Below are 16,234 nucleotides of genomic sequence, written 5' to 3'. Positions count from 1 at the left end.
ACTCCTATTTGATATATTTTTCAGAATACTTCCTGGTCATCAAAATAAGGTGGTGAAAAGAAATGAAAATAAATATAAAACTGGAAAAGATAACAAAAACATTCTTTAAAAATACCATAGTCACATATTGTGAAAAATTTTTTAAATCATCAACACCATCAAGAAAGTGAAAAGACAACTCACAGAAAGAGAGAAAGGATTTGCAAAGCATAGTTGATAAAGGACATGTAATCTAAATAAAGAACACTTAAAACTGAACAATAAAAAAAAACAAATAATCCAATTTTAAAATAGGCAAAGGATTTGAATAGACACCTCTCCAAGGATGACATACACATGGTCAATAAGGACATAACAAAATGTTGAAACACCATTCATCATTAAGAAAATGCAAATCAAAACCACAATGAGCTAACACTTCACATGTACTGGAATAACTAAAATTTTAAAAGATGGACAATAACAAGTGTTGACAAGGATGCAAAGAAACTGGAAACATACCTTGCTGGAATAGAAATGGTACAACCACTTAGGAAAACAGTTTCACAATGGAGTTACTATATAATCCAGGTGTTCTACACTCAGACAGGAATATACCATAGAGGTGAAACACATGTCCACACAAAAACTATTTCACAAATGCTATGGACAGAATGTTTGTGTGTCCCCCAAATTCAGGTTTTAAGTCCTAATCCTCAATGTGATTGACGGTATTTGGAGATGGGGTCAGATGGGAAGTGATTAGGTTTAGATGATGTCATGAAAGTGGAACCCCCATGAAAGGACTAGTGTCCTTATAAGAAGAGGAGACAACTAGAGCTCCCTTTCTGCCATCTGAGAAAATAACAAGAGGGGGTCATCTGCAAATCAGGAAAAGGGTTCTCACCAAGAACTCTATCATGCTGATTTCCTGACCTCAGACTTCCAGCCTCCAGACTATGGGAAATCAGTGCTGTTTAAGCCACCAAGTCTATGGTATTTGTTCTAGCAGTCCAAGTTGACTGAGACAACAAATGTTCACAGCAGCATTATTCACAATAGTCAAAAGGTGGAAATAACCAAATGTCCATCAATTAATGAATGGATAAATAAAAGATGGTATATCTGTACAATGGCATATTATTTGGCCATAAAAACTAACAAAGTTTTGATATATTCAGCAACATTAATGAACCCTGAAAATCTGCTAAATGAAAGAAGTCAGTGGCAAAAAAAACACATACTAAATGATCTTATTTATTTGAAATGTCCAAAATACATAGATTCACAAAGACTGAAGTATATTAGTGGTTACTAGTCTGTGGGGAGGAGGGAAAGGGGAATGACTGCAAATGCACTTGGAGTTTCTTTGGGGTGATGAAAATTTCTAAAAATAGACAGTGGTGAGCACTGTGAACATACTAAAAACCACGAATTGTACACTTAAAGAGTGAATTTTGTGGCATGTAAGTTATATCTCAACAAAACTGTTATTTAAAAATAAGAATCTGGGTGCCTGGATGGCTCAGTGGGTTAAGCCTTTGGCTCAGGTCATGATCTCAGGGTCTTGGGATCAAGACCCGCAACGGGCTCTCTGCTCAGTGGAGAGTCTGCTTCCCCTTCTCTACCTGCCTCTCTGCCTACTTGTGATCTCTCTCTGTCAAATAAATAAATAAAATCTTTTTTAAAAAATAAGAATCAATAAATTAATCCTTAGAGAAAATATAGATAAAGACATATGAGATCACTTTAATAGAGTATCTAAGTATTAATGGCAAAAATAGTCTCAATAGTCTCTGGCCTTGCATAAATATATTACAAATGATAATACTCTCCAAATTACAGATTATAATATATGAAATCCCTTAATTCAAGTCCAGTTAAGTGGTAATTTATAAAATTTGACAAAATGAAAGCAAACTGTGTTTTAAAAAACAAGACAATACCAAATGGAATGATGAGGGACTCAGCATGCTACACCTTAAAATGCATTTTCCACAGACTGGAAGAAAATATTTGCAAAAGACATAACTAATAAAAAGCTGTTACCCAAAATATAAAGGACCTTTGGGATTCAACAATAAGAAAACAACCTAATTTTAAACCAGGCAAAAGACCTCAATGTAGGGACCTACTTAGCCAGAGTGACTCCATCCCAGTTAAACAGCCATTTTGTTGTTTGTGCAGTAAAACTTAAACTGACCTTGCCCCCCACTCCCAAGAGGAACTTACTTAAAAGCAAGTTGGTCGACCAATATGGTCGACAGTCCCTGATAACAGAGCTCAAGTACCAGGACGGGTCAGGTCAGGTGGAGATAACAGAGCCCAGAATGCAAAGATGAGTCAGGCCAGGTGGAGACAATCTCATTGGCCAGGCTCAACCACATGGTCTTTGCTCTATAAAAGCTAGTCTGTGAAGCTGGGGGTGGTCACTCTCTCCCTAAGAGATGGCCCCAGCCAGTCGGTTTGATTCTCCGTGTTGGCATGAAATAAAGCTTTGCTTGACCTTTGCTTTGTATCCGTCTCGCTCCTTTGATCACGGACCCCATCACTCAATAGATGCTTCACCAAAGAAGACAGACAAATGGCAAATAAGCATATGAAAAGATGCCTAACATTATATGTCACTGGGGAAATGCAAATTCGAAAAACAAGGAGATACCACTGCACACCTAGTGGAATGGTGATAATACCAAATGCAGGCAAAGGATGTGGAGCAATAGGAACTCTCGTATCATACATAGTTGGTGGGAATGAAAATGGTATTCACTTTGCAAGACAGTTTGATAGTTTCTTACAAAACTGTACATATTCTTCCCACACAATCCAGCAATCATGCTGCTGGTAGTTACCCAAAAGAGTTAAAAATTTATGTCTACAGGGGTGCCTGGGTGGCTCAGTTGGCTAAGTGTCAGCCTTTGGCTCAGGTCATGATCCCAGAGTCCTGGGTTTGATCCCCTCATGGACCCCTGTATGGAGCCCTGCATGGAGCTCCACATCCGGCTCCTTGCTCAGCAAGGAGTCTGTTTCTCCCTCTCCCTCTGCCTGCTGCTCCCCCACTTGTGTTCTCTTGCTCTGTCAAATAAATAAATAAAATCTTTTTAAAAAATTATGTCTACACAAAAACCTACAATAGATGATTATAGCAGTTTTATTAATAATTGCCAAAACTTGGAGGAAACTAAGATGTACTACAATAAGCAAATGGATAAATAAACCTTGGTATATCCAGACAATGGAATATTATTCAGCACCAAAAACAAATGAGCTCTCAAGCCATGAAAAAACATAGTGGAAACTTAAATATGCATTACTAAGTAAAACAAACCAACCTAAAAAGGTTAACATATGATTCCAACTATATAATATTTTGGAAAAGGCAAAACTATGGAGACAGTAAAAAGATCAGGGTGGGTGCCAGGGATTAGAGTAGTGGGAAGGATAGACAGCAGAGTACAGAGGATTTCTATGGTCTTGAAACTATTTTGTATGATACTGTAAAGGTGGATATATGTTATTAAACATTTGTCAAAACTCAAAGAATGTACAACAGCAAGAGTCAATGCTAATGTAAACTAGGAACTTTAAGTGATAATAATGGGTAAATGTAGATTCACCAATGACAACAAATGTACCACTCTTGTGTGAGATGTTGATAATGGAGGAGTTGGGGGTGACAGGTGGTATATGGGAACTTTCTATATCCTCCACTCAATTAAAAAAAATCTTTAGGTAGTAATTATAAAGCTAAATAGTTCTAAATTAAAAATAAATGATATGACAAGAAGTAAAATAGAAGTTCCAGATATAAACCTTAATGTATCAAAAAGCTTAACATAAGTATTAAGAGGAATAAGAAAGTGAAAAGATGAATAATAATTTAATAAATATTGTTCAGAATGTTAATTTTCATTATGAAGAAAATAAAATTAGATATAAATTCATACTTCACAGTCAACACCTAACTGCAGTGTATTAGCCCCTGATAGGTTAAAAATGTTAACTTTAAACACTCCAAAAGTAAGGACACCTGAGTGGCTCAGTGAGTTAAGTGTCCATCTCCTGATTTCCACTGTGGAATTAAATTAGAAAGCAAGAGCAAATTAGCAATAGGTCCAACAACATGGATGAAACTCAATTGTATTATGCTAAGTGAAAGCAGCAAGGCTCAAAAGACCACGTGCGGCATGGTCTACAGGGACCAAAATCTGACCACTGTTTGCCAAGGACTCACCTTGAGTGCAGAAGTTGATTACAAAGGAACCAGTGGGAATTCGGGGAGTGTTGAAACTCTTTTTTATACCTTTATATCTTTGTATATCTTATATCTTGTGGTTATCCCATGATTGTATGCATTTGTCAAAACTCAAAGAACTGTACACTAAGAAGTATGAATTTGCTGTATGTAAATTATACCTTAAATTTTTAAATGAAAGGAAGTCAATAGCATTCATATACATAGAAGATACAGTGAATGAAACACCTCATGTAAAATAGCAAAATAAATAAATGAATAAAATATTTAGAAACAAACTTAACAAGAAATATTCTATATAAGAAAATGTTAAATATTTTTTTAATTTGAATTCAATTAGTTAATATATAGTGTATTATTAGTTTCAGAGGTAGTGGTCAGTGACTCATCAGTCTTATATAACATCCAGAGTTTATGACATCACATGCCCTCCTTAATGTCCATCATCCAGTTTCTTCAATTTTGTTATTAATTGGTTTATATAATTGGCTGCTCCCATGTTAAGGGTATAAATATTTACAATTGTTAGATTGTCTTGTTGGATAGACCCTTTAATTATGATATAGTGTCCTTCCTCATCTCTTAATACAGACTTTGGTTTAAAAATCTAATTTGTCTGATATAAGGATTGCTACCCAACTTTCTTTTGATGTCCATTAGCATGATAAATGGTATCCACCACCTCACTTTAAATCTGGGGGTGTCTTTAGATCTAAAATGAGTCTCTTGGAATGCCTGGGTGGCTCAGTAGGTTGGGCGTCTGCCTTTGGCTTGGATCGTGATCCTGGGGTGCTGGGATCAAGTCCCGCATTGGGCTCCTTGTTCAGTGGGGAGGCTGCTTTTCTTTCTGCCTGCTGCTCCCTCTGTTTGTGCTCTCTCTCTGACAAATAAATAAAATAAAATCTTTAAAAGAATAAATAAATAAAATGCGTCTCTTGCAGACAGCATATCAATGGGTCTTGTTTTGTTTTGTTTTTTATCCAATCAGATACTCTAGGTCTTTTGATTGGGGCATTCAGCCCATTTACATTCAGAGTAACTGTTGAAAATATGAATTTAGTGCCGTTGTATTACCTGTAAAGTCACTGTTTCTGTGTATTGTTCCTGTTTCTTTCTGGTCTGTGTTACTTCTGGGCTATCTCTTCACTTAAAGGATCCCCTTTAATATTTCTTGCAGTGCTGGTTTAATGACCACAAATTCTTTTTTTTTTTTTTTTTTTTTAAAGATTTTATTTATTTTTCAGAGACAGAGGGAGAGAGCGCGAGCGAGCACAGGCAGACAGAGAGGCAGGCAGAGGCAGAGGGAGAAGCAGGCTCCCTGCCGAGCAAGGAGCCCGATGTGGGACTCGATCCCAGGACCCTGGGATCATGACCTGAGCCGAAGGCAGCTGCTTAACCAACTGAGCCACCCAGGCGTCCCTACCACAAATTCTTTTAATTTCTGCTTGTCCTGGAACCTTTTTATCTCTCCTATTCTGAATGACAGACTTGCTGGATAAAGTACTCTTGGGTGCATATTTTTCTCATTTAGCACCCTGAGTATATCATGCTACTCCTTTCTGGCCTCCCAGGTCTGTGAATTGTCTAATGTTTCTACCCTTGTAGGTCAAAGATCTCTTGTCCAGAGCTGCTGTCAGGATTTTCTCTGTTTCTGAGATTTGCAAGCTTCATTATTATATGTCAAGGTGTAGACTATTTTTATTGATTTTGAGGGAGGTTCTCCGTGCCTTCTGGACTTGAATGCCTGTTCCCTTCCCCAGATTAGGAAAGTTCTCAGCCATAATTTGCTCCAATATGCCTTCTGCCCCACCCCTCTCTCTCCTCTTCTTCCAGGATCCCAATTATTCTAATATTGTTTCACTTTACAGTATCACTTATCTCTCGAATTCTCCCCACTGTGATCCAGTAGTTATTTATCTCTCTTTTCCTCAGCTTCTTTATTCTCCATCTGTTTGGTCTTCTATATCACTAAATCTCTCTTCTGCTGCGTTTATCCTAGCAGTTAAAGCCTCCATTTTTTTATTGCATTGCATTAATAGCCTTTTCAATTTTAACTCGATCAGATTTTAGTTCTCTTATTTTTCCAGAAAGAGATCCTCTAGTGTCTTCTATGCTTTTTTCAAGCCCAGCTAGTATCTTTATAATCATTATTCTGAAGTCTAGTTCTGACAACTGATTTATATCCAAACTGATTAGGTCTCTGGCAGTCAGTACAGCCTTTTGTTCTCTTTTCTCTTTTTTGAGGTGAGTTTTTCTGTCTTATCATTCTATCCAGAGAACAGATGAACAAGAGAACAAAATACTAAAATGACAACAAATAGCCCACAGAAATATACACTAAATAAATCAGAAGAGACCTGAAACTGAAAAAAATTAAATGAAAATTTTTAAAAAATAGAGAGGATATAATAGGACAGGTGAAAAGAATAGAGCAATACACTATATCCTGGATTTATTTTGGTGTCTTTGTTAGAAGACACTACATGTGTAACCTTAGATTAGGCAATAGTTTTTTTTATCTATGAAACCAAACATACAAGTAACAAAAGAAAAAAAAAAGGAATATTGGACTTCACCAAAATGGAAAACTTTTATATTATCCAGCCTTAAAAAGGAAGGAAATCCTAACACATGTTACAACATGAATGCATCTTGGAGACATGAAGCCAAGTGAAATAACCCCATCACAGAAGAACTGTATATTGTACGATTCCATCTATATGAGATACCTAGAGTAGTCGAATTCGTAGAGTCAGAAAGTAAAAGGGTGGTTGCCAGGGACCTGGGGAGTGGGGAGAATATGGAGTTAGTGTTTAGGAATTAGAGTACTTTCCAAACTTCAGTTGGGGAAGATGAAGTTCTGGAGATGGTGGTGGTGATGACTGCATATCACTGTGAAGGCACTTAATGCCATACAACTATACATTTGGAAATGGTTAAAATGGTAACTTTTATGTTGTATATATTTTACCACAGTTAAAAAAAAATTATCTCTTGTACTTCAAAAAAAAAAAAAGAAAGAAAGAAACTACATCCCAAAATTGTAAAGAAAAATCTATCTCTATATACAAATAAATAAAATTAAATATAATGAAAGGATAGAATATAACTCTCAAGATGAAAATTTTAAAAAGACTTTTTTAAAAAAGCTGATAAAATAAGAAATCATTTCAAAAGGAAAGAGAAAAAAATTAAAATGTAAAGACTAAAGAATCATGAGGGGAAAAAAAACCCATGAATTTTATATACTATTTTCCCCTAGTGCTGGAGTTTTGCAATTCTGTGTAATTGGTAAACTTGGTCTTAGCTAGAAGTTCTCCTGATCTTTGACTGTTGTACTAAATCTTATGCCCTTTGCCCTGGGTGGAATTGTACCGTCCTTGCCATGGCCAGGTTAAGCTTATCGGCTCCCATTTGGTCTCTGCAGGACTTTTGTTCCCTGAAGGCTTTCCACCAGCTTTGGAGGATGAGAATGAAAATGGTGGCCTCCCAATCTCCAGTCCCAGAGCCAAGAGCTCAGGGTCCCACTCCTCAGTGAGACTTCGGAGAAAAGCAGTCACTCATTCCTGTCTCCCTGGTCTCCGGCTTCACTCCATGCTCACCCAGCCTATAACAGAATGTTTCTATCTCAGGCACGTGACCCTGCTTTGAGTCTCCAAACCCACTCCTGTGACTTTCCCCACAATGCTGCTGGCGGGGGTGGGGGCAGCATCTTGCTGTGGTGCTGCCACTTTCTGTGCCCCTGCTTGGAAATCGGTTGCTGGACTGTGTCATGGTTTGCAGATTACGGAAACCCCAAGCTGAGAGCTCCACTCCCGGGCTCACTGTTAGTAGCTGGCTTTCCTGTGCCAATACCTGGAAGCCATGTCATCCTCGGGCACCCCGGGTCTTTCTGTGACCCCAGGGATCCTGCGACTCACTGTCCCACCCAGGATCACACCTGCTTTGCCCCCTGAGCAGTTTGAAGACAGGGATGTCCCTCACCAGAGCAGATTGCTTAAAGTTCCAATTTTGTGCTCCACTCCTATATCACTTGCTTGGGAGCCACCTTATGGAGGCTCTTGCCCCCCAAGGTCTATCTTCTGATATACTGCCTGGAATTCACTTCTCTGCACTTCTACCTTGCAGAAAGTTGTTGTTTTTCTATTTGTAGAATTATAGCAATTCTTTCCTTGGATCAGCAATTGAGTTCACAGGTATTTGGAATTATTTGATAGCTATCTAGTTGAATAACTGGGGCCAGATGAAAACTAAGGTCTCTTACTCCTCCACTACCTTGGAAAGACCTCTATAAACACTCCTTAAAGACAGGGAAGTAAACCTGAACAAAGAAATGACATCCTTGGGGTGCCTGGGTGGCTCAATTGGTTAAGCACTTGCCTTTGGCCCAGGTCATGGTCCCTTCCTGGAATCATGCCCAGTATCAGGCTCCTTGCTCAGTAGGGAGCCTGCTTCTCCCTCTGCCTGCCACACTCCCTGCTTGTGTTCTCTCCCTCTCTCTCTGACAAATAAAGAAATATTTAAAAAATTTTAAAAAAGGAAATGGCATCCTTTGTTCTTGGTTAGAACATCTCAACACCATCTCAAGATGTCAGCTATCCGTAATTTAAAAATTTAATGCAAATCCAGTATAAACCTCAGTGAGCTTTTTATGCCACTGATCATAAATCAGAAGTCAGTCCCAAAGTTCATAAGTAAAGATAAGCAGACAAGAACAGCTAGGAAAACAGCAGGAAGGAAGAGCTCTTAGGGGAACTAGCCCTGACATTAGAATATATAATAAAGTCTCTGCAGCAGATAAATAAACATGTCAATAGAACGTAAGTTCCAGAAACAGTCAAAATACATGTAAAAATCTAGTAAGTGATAAAGGTGGTATCTTGGGCAGTGCTAATCTTTTTAATAAACAGTGTTGGGACAACTGGATACCCATTTGGAAAAAAAGATAAAATTTGATCCATGCTTCAAATCATAAACAAAAATAAACTCCAAATGTATCAAAGATCTAAATGTGAAAAATAAACCATTACAAATAAAATGGGTGACCATAACCCAGGTGATAGGGAAAGTTATTAAAATATGACCAAAATTCCAAATGCAATAAAATAAAAAATTGGTAAATTTTTTTAAAAAGGGGGGGGCACCTGGGTGACTCAGTGGGTTAAGCATTAGGTCATGTGATCTCAGGGTCCTGGAACTGAGCCTCCCTGCTCAGCTGGAAGTCTGCTTCTCTCTCTCTGCCTCTGTCCCCCGCCTCCCTCATGCTTTCTCTTTCTCTCTCAAATTAATGAATAAAATCTTTTTAAAAAGTTTTTACCATAAAAATAAAAACTGTTTGTATGGGAGAAAAAGCCACCATAAGCAAACTCAGAAGACAAATGACAGACTGAAAGGAAATAGCCATAACATATATCACAGATAAAAGATGACTATCCCTAATGTATGAAGAACTTCTAAAAGTGAAGGGGAAAGAGACCAAAGATTCCATGGGAAATGACACCCTGCACTCTATTCTCTACCGGGACAAGTCAGGGTGGTAAGCTCCTCCCCAGAGACAGGGGGTTAGAGGGCTGTGCGGTCTCCCCCAGCCCAGTCCTGAAGTGTCCCATGCCGCCCCCCGCACTCCCGCCCATGGCGCTGCTCACCATTCCTCTAAGCACGAACACCAGCCAGCCGGACATGCGGCCCAGTTGAGGCGGACCTCACGCTCTAGGCCTCCGGATCTCCTAGGCTCTGTACACAGTGGCACAGCCACCAGTTCCTGAGCAAGTTCTTCGAGTGTGGGGTGTCAGGCTTCCGGCATCTGGGCCCGGGCAGCAGGGTGTAGTCCTCCCCAGCTCCACAACTCCACTCATGGGGCCCCAGCCCCACCCAACTGGCCCGTGCCTTTCCTTTCACTTTCTTTTCTCTGCAAATCACTGTTCCCTAGGTTTTGGTTTTCAGACCTCAAAAACAGCTGCCTCAAGATTCTATCACCCAGGGGCTCCTGGGTGGCTCAGAAGTTTCAGCCTTCAGCTCAGGTCGGGGTCCCAGGGTCCTGGGATTGAGTCCGGCATCGCCTGCTTCAGCCTTCAGCTCAGGTCAGGGTCCCAGGGTCCTGGGATTGAGTCCGGCATCGCCTGCTCAGGGGAAAGCCTGCTTCTCCCTCTTTCACTCCCCCTGCTCCTGTTCTCTCTCTCCCTCTGTCTCTGTGTCAAATAAATAAATAGATAATTAAATCTTAAAAAAAAATTAAAAAAAGATTATCATCCATTTGAGACAGACGTTGCTGTCAAATTTGGGGTGCAAATTCTGGGCTCTGAGATTCTTCAGGCGTGTAACCCCAGTCAATGGAATCTGTCAGTGGGCATAGATACCTTGTATTATCATGGGGATTAAATGAGGCCAAGTCTGAAATACTCTTTGGGTTTCTTTCCCTAAATGAAAACAGGTACTCATGGAGGTCTGGCATAAAAGCAAAGTGGCAGTAAAGGCGAACTTTTGAAAAGGAGTTTGGGCAACCTGTATACTCAACGTGGGTAACTGATGAGAGTTTAATAAAGGAATTACCTTTGTAAATGGAGGCAAAGGGCTAAGAGAAACCTGCGAGAAATAGTGAAGCAGCCCCTCTCCCCTTCCTCCTCCCCTTCTCACTTCCCCTTCTCCCCTTTCCCCTCCCCTTCCCCCTCCCCTTTCCCCACCTTTTCCCCTCCCTTTCCTCCTCCCCTTTCCCCTCCCTTCCCTTCTAGGTTAAAGGGGAAAGGGAAGAGTGTGTACTGAACCTTTTATCTGAGGGCAAGTTCAGCGGTTGGAAAGGAGTATGAGCTTTATTCAGGAGGCCGGCCTCCTGGGGAGAAGGCTGACTCTCGCCCAAAAATCAACTTAGAGGTTTCTTTATTAAGAAGATTTCTGGCAGTTAATGAGTAAAAAGGGGAGCATAGTGGTTTGTAGCACTGCTTGATTGCATGCAGACGCAATGGTGCCAACTACAGACATTATCAAGGTGTTCCAAAGCTGTGTATGGGGGGTGGCTGGTGCAGGAGTTTGTGCAAGAGGATTTGGTTCCAGGTGTTTCTAGGAAACAATGCATTATCTATAGACACACAAAAGAAGTTTTAGTTAATCATGTGGCTTAAAGGTGCTAAAGGTTAGACTACTAAATTGGCCAGGGGGGCGTAGGCGGTGGCTTCAAACCTGGCAAGAGCCATTTACCCATAGGAGAGGAAGGGACATGAGGTGAACAAAATAGAATGAGAAATGCCTAATGGCCATACTGTGTCATTTGAACTTTATGTTCAGGCCTGTGGTCCTGAAAATGTGGTGCCCAGACCACCAGCATCAGCATCACCAGGAACTTATCCGAAATGCAAATTCTGGGCCCAATCTCACATCTACAGGGTTAGAAACTGGTGGGGGTAGGGAGTGGGGCATGGATCTTAGCATTCTGTGTTTTATTGAGCTCTCCAGTGATTCTGACCCAAGATCAAGTTTGCTCTAGGTATCAGGGAGTGACTGAAGGCATATTTCAGAGAAACGATGAGATTGGAGCTACTGTTTCTCTTATTTTTTAAAATATATTTTTAATTTTTATTTATTTATTTTTGAGAGAGAAATAGGGGTGGAAGGAGAGGGAGAGAGACTATGAAGCAGCACAGAGCCCGCCATGGGGCTCCATCACACGACCCTGAGATCACAACCTGGGCTGAACCCAAGAGTCGGATACTTTACCGACTGTGCCACCTAGGCACCCCAAAGCTATTGTTTTACAAAAGGCAGTTTGAAGTATAAGGAGGGGCTGGGAATCGGGACAGAGAAAGTCTTTAGAGGTGAGATTCTGGTGAGAGAACTATGAAGATGCCAACTGTGCAGCGAGATTTGAAATGAAGGAGAGACAGGGCTGGTGATAATGGATACGCAGGAAGCAGGACAGGGGGAAGTCAAAGGTGCCACTAAAGGCCACATTTTAATATAATATAATATACGCAATATATTTAATGTAATATAACATAAATGTAACAGGTTTTACATTGTCTGGTGTTTTTCCAGGAAATAAAACTGAGTTTCCTTCTCTATGAAAGAAGACATTCAAACAAAATGCTTCCTACAGTCTCTCAACACATATGCCAAGCAAACGAAGCTGCTGAGTGACGTGCTAGATCTTTTCAAGGCTCTCTCTGGCCAGGGTGGGAAGCTGCATGGCCCTGCATTGCTTCTTAGGGTGCCTGGCTTCCCTTTTTGTTCATCCTTACTAACTTCCCTGACCTGGGCTTGCATCTCCCCCCAAAACTGTTAACAATTGATCTTTTCCTTAAGGCTCTGTGCTTTGGAGGACTCAGGACCCCAATCAGTAGTAAAGGAAATTGTGCCCAACTCCCATAGGGAAATCAAAGCAAAAACAGTACTTATCCATAAGGTAAGTGTAAAGAAGCCCAACAGAAGGTTATGTTTTTCTCCTAAGGACTGTCTTAGTGCTCTCTGTATTGTGATTTATTGTAACAAATGTATATTTGGTGGTCATCCCTCTTTCTGGCACAGAGCTCCTAAAATCCTTGCAATCTCCTAACGGCTGAGAGTGATAAAGTTGTCTTTTGTTAGTGAGAGGACCTAAGGCTGGTTGCCAGAGGAATCAACTACATGATTAGACGGTTGGAACTTTTAGTCCCAACCCCTGACCTCTGGGGAGGCGGGGAGGGTGGAGGTTGACTTCAATCACAAATGACTGGAGATCTGATCAATCACGCCTCCATTTTGAAGACTCCATAAAAACCTGGAAAGGATGGGGTTTGAAGAGCTTCCAGGTGAGTGAACAGGTGGAGATTTGGACATAGTGGTTTGCTTGGAGGCCCGGAAGCTCCATGTCCTTTACCCACACCTTGCCCTATGCATCTTTTCCATCCGGAAATCAATGAGTCATATGCTTTTATAATAAACCAGTGATGTAATGAGTAAACTGGTTTCCCGAGCTGCTTTAGCAAATTAAGCAAACCCAAGGAGGGGATCATGGAGGACCAGAGATTTACAGCCATTCAGCCAGAATCACAGGTGGCATCCTACGTTTGCTTTTGGGATCCAAAGTAGACAGCAGTCTTGCGGGGATGCAGCCCCATTAGCCTGTGAAATCTGATGCTATCTCTGAGTCCAGTGTGCTAGAATTGAGTTGAATTATAGGACCCCCAACTGGTGTAAGAGAATTGGTTGGATGTATGGAAGGAGAACCCACACATGGGAATTGGATGCAGAAGACGTCTATCTTTAAAAAAACATGAAATATCTTAATTTCAATTCTCTTTTTCCTTCGGAGAGAAGGTGCCCTGATTTGCTGGTACCCAGTGAGCCATCTGGGTAATCCAGCACTGATGTTGGAAAGGTGAAAAAGAAACTCTAGGAGCGGGGCGCCTGGGTGGCTCAGTGGGTTGGGCCACTGCCTTCGGCTCGGGTCATGATCTCAGGGTCCTGGGATCGAGTCCCGTGTCGGGTTCTCTGCTCCGCGGGGAGCCTGCTTCCTCCTCTCTCTCTCTGCCTGCCTCTCTGCCTGCTTGTGATCTCTCTGTGTCAAATGAATAAATAAAATCTTTAAAAAAAAAAAAAAAAGAAAAAAAAAGAAACTCTAGGAGCAAGGAGGGGACAAAGGCTATTTAATAGGGTATGGCATCCGTTTTTCTCTAGAAGGAGAGAAGAGATGAATCCTGTAGCCTACTTTTATCTTATGATACCCTTTGTGTTAAGGAAAAAAAAATATTAAGGATTGTGATTTTCACAGCTGAAATTGATGGCAGTGAAGTCAATCCTATTACATTTTACTGCGATACTACTTAGCAAATAGCTACACAGAAAATCAACAGCAAACATCTGCTCACATGGTATATTGCTGTACACTGGTGGTGGTGTACAGAACTCACAGAATCTCATCCCAAGGGAAGAGAAAGAAGGAGTACGGGGAGGAACATAGACCATCTGTTCCTCTATGGATATAACTTTCTTTCTTTGTAAGATTTTATTTATTTAATTAGTTATTTAATTTGAGAGAGAGAGCAAGCAGGGGTGCAGGGGGAGGAGCAGAGGGAGAGGGACAAGCAGACTCCTTGCTGAGCTTGGAACCCTACTTGGGGCTCCATCCTACAACCGAGAGATCATGACCTGAGCCAACATCAAGAGTCAGACACTCAACTGACTGAGCCACCCAGGTGCCCCTATTTAAAGCAGATACAGGTGATAATACCTTCCACAGAATGAGAGCAGTAATCCAAAGGCTCACCAACCAGTCTTACCATGAAACTTTCCTTTGCACACACATTGCAGCCAAGGATCTGGAACTTAGCAGGACCCAGACTGTAGCTTTTCTGAAGCAAATTCAGCTAAAAGATCATAGATGTAAAACCATCATAACAGTAAAGACTTTAATGAATCACCAAAAACTAAATGTATAATCTGATTTTTTTAAAAAATGACCTATCACTTAACTTAAGCTTCCTCAGCTCTCTGGATAAATGAAAAGATTCTGGGTTTTTAAATTCTTCATACAGGACGTCCTTGGAAAAAATCTACTTTGAGTACTGTGCAGGAATGCATTTCTGAAAGAAACACAAAAACATGGGAATTCCTCAGCCAGCTCCAGGCAGAAGTCCCCTCTAGGAGGCAGGGTGACTCTGTGCGGGGGAAGCCTTAGGGCCAGACTATCTTCTTCAAATCCCAGCACGTCTACTTTTAAACTATGTGACCTTTGTCAGCGTACTTACCCTCTCTATGCATAAGTTTTCTCAGTTACAAAATGGGGATAATATTAAAGTATTAATCACAGATATAAAGCTCTTATAAAGAGGACAAAATAAATCCATAATAATTATTAGCTACTACCATCTGATTAACAAATGCAGACACGTGTGTATGTGTATCTTTAGGAAAAGAAAAAGATTTCTTTTTCATCTTCTTTGGTGAGGGGCTGGGACATGGATAACCAGATAATTTGCTAGTATGATTTTCTTCAGACTTAGAGAACCACTTAAAAGTACGTTTTGACATGCTATATATCTCTAATAGTAGGCTCAACTACAACCTTGTCTCTGTCTACAGAGAGTATCATGGAGATACTTTAAGGGAGAAAACAGGACTTGGTGGGACTTCTTAGTAAAAAGCATGGAAAAACTGCTATGGTGGAGGCTACACCACTGATGGTCTATGGAAACTGAAACTAATTTATTTGTTGAACTGGAAGCAGGGAATACTTAAAAAGTACAGTAATATCCATAAGAAAAAAAATGTTCAGAAACATTTTTGGTAGCATTAGTATGACAGGGAAAATGCACCCCATACAGCATATTTTAAGTCAGGAGGGAGCAAGGGCAAATTAAAGGCTGGTCAACAACATTCAGAGTTGAGAGTTCAGAGGCTGAGTGTTCTGGAGTAAGAAACTCAAGTTTTCCAAATCAGTGGTGAGGTCCCCAGAAATGGCTTCCTAACTCTAGCCTCTGTCAAAGATTTAGGGAAATATATCCCTCTGTTGGGCTATTAGCAGCCTGGGCAGGCAGCAAAAAATTATGAAGCACCAACTGTGTATCAGGCTCTGTACTGTGAAAAATAGTAGCCTTACTCTATTTATTACCAAAGATTGCCCAATCTCTGCTTCTTGCCACTTTTCTGGCCATGAGGGAGGGAGGGAAATGTGTGTTTCTACTTTTCCATAACCAAAGCCCCTCCCCCCAGGCGCCCTTCACACTAGGATTTTACTTTTAGGGTACTTAAGGAACAAACAAAAAACCAAAAGTCTACCTCAGAGATGGCAATAAAAAGAGGATTGATAGACAGCTACTGTTTCAAATTAAGAACACAGAATATGATTTCAGAACCACAGCACTCCCTCTACCCTCACCGAAGATGACCCAAGAATGAGGCCTAACCTACAAAATCACACAAATATTTGGAGCTTTTATCTTCCATTAAAAGTAACATTCCAGAAATGATAGACTAGCACATTCTCACTCTTACACAGACCACTTCTTGAGACAAACAAAAATTTTTAAAAGA

At 40.5% G+C, this 16,234-nt stretch overlaps 1 protein-coding gene and 1 long non-coding RNA gene across 3 annotated transcripts in view; one reads left to right on the top strand and one right to left on the bottom strand.

Annotated features, from left to right (window-relative positions):
- The window catches only part of PARP15 (poly(ADP-ribose) polymerase family member 15), a 55,609-nt gene extending 45,486 nt beyond the window's left edge, over nucleotides 1-10,123 (bottom strand). For both annotated transcript variants that reach the window (XM_032335019.1, XM_032335006.1), the window contains exon 1: nucleotides 9,880-10,123. Coding sequence is in view for 1 of the 2 variants with exons in the window: in XM_032335006.1 (XP_032190897.1) it covers nucleotides 9,880-9,915 (36 nt within the window). In the remaining variant the exon portion in view is untranslated. The remainder of the gene's footprint in view (nucleotides 1-9,879) is intronic.
- On the top strand, nucleotides 5,629-16,084 carry LOC116585772. The gene is made up of 3 exons (XR_004283777.1): nucleotides 5,629-5,649; nucleotides 12,045-12,050; nucleotides 16,012-16,084. It is a non-coding gene; the product is annotated as an uncharacterized LOC116585772 (long non-coding RNA).
- The last annotated feature ends 150 nt before the right edge of the window (nucleotides 16,085-16,234 follow it).

The sequence above is a fragment of the Mustela erminea genome, chromosome 1 (assembly GCF_009829155.1).
Source record: "Mustela erminea isolate mMusErm1 chromosome 1, mMusErm1.Pri, whole genome shotgun sequence".
Lineage (NCBI taxonomy): Eukaryota > Metazoa > Chordata > Mammalia > Carnivora > Mustelidae > Mustela > Mustela erminea.
Note: the sequence above shows the minus strand (reverse complement) of the source record. Positions and strands in the feature narration are given on the sequence as shown.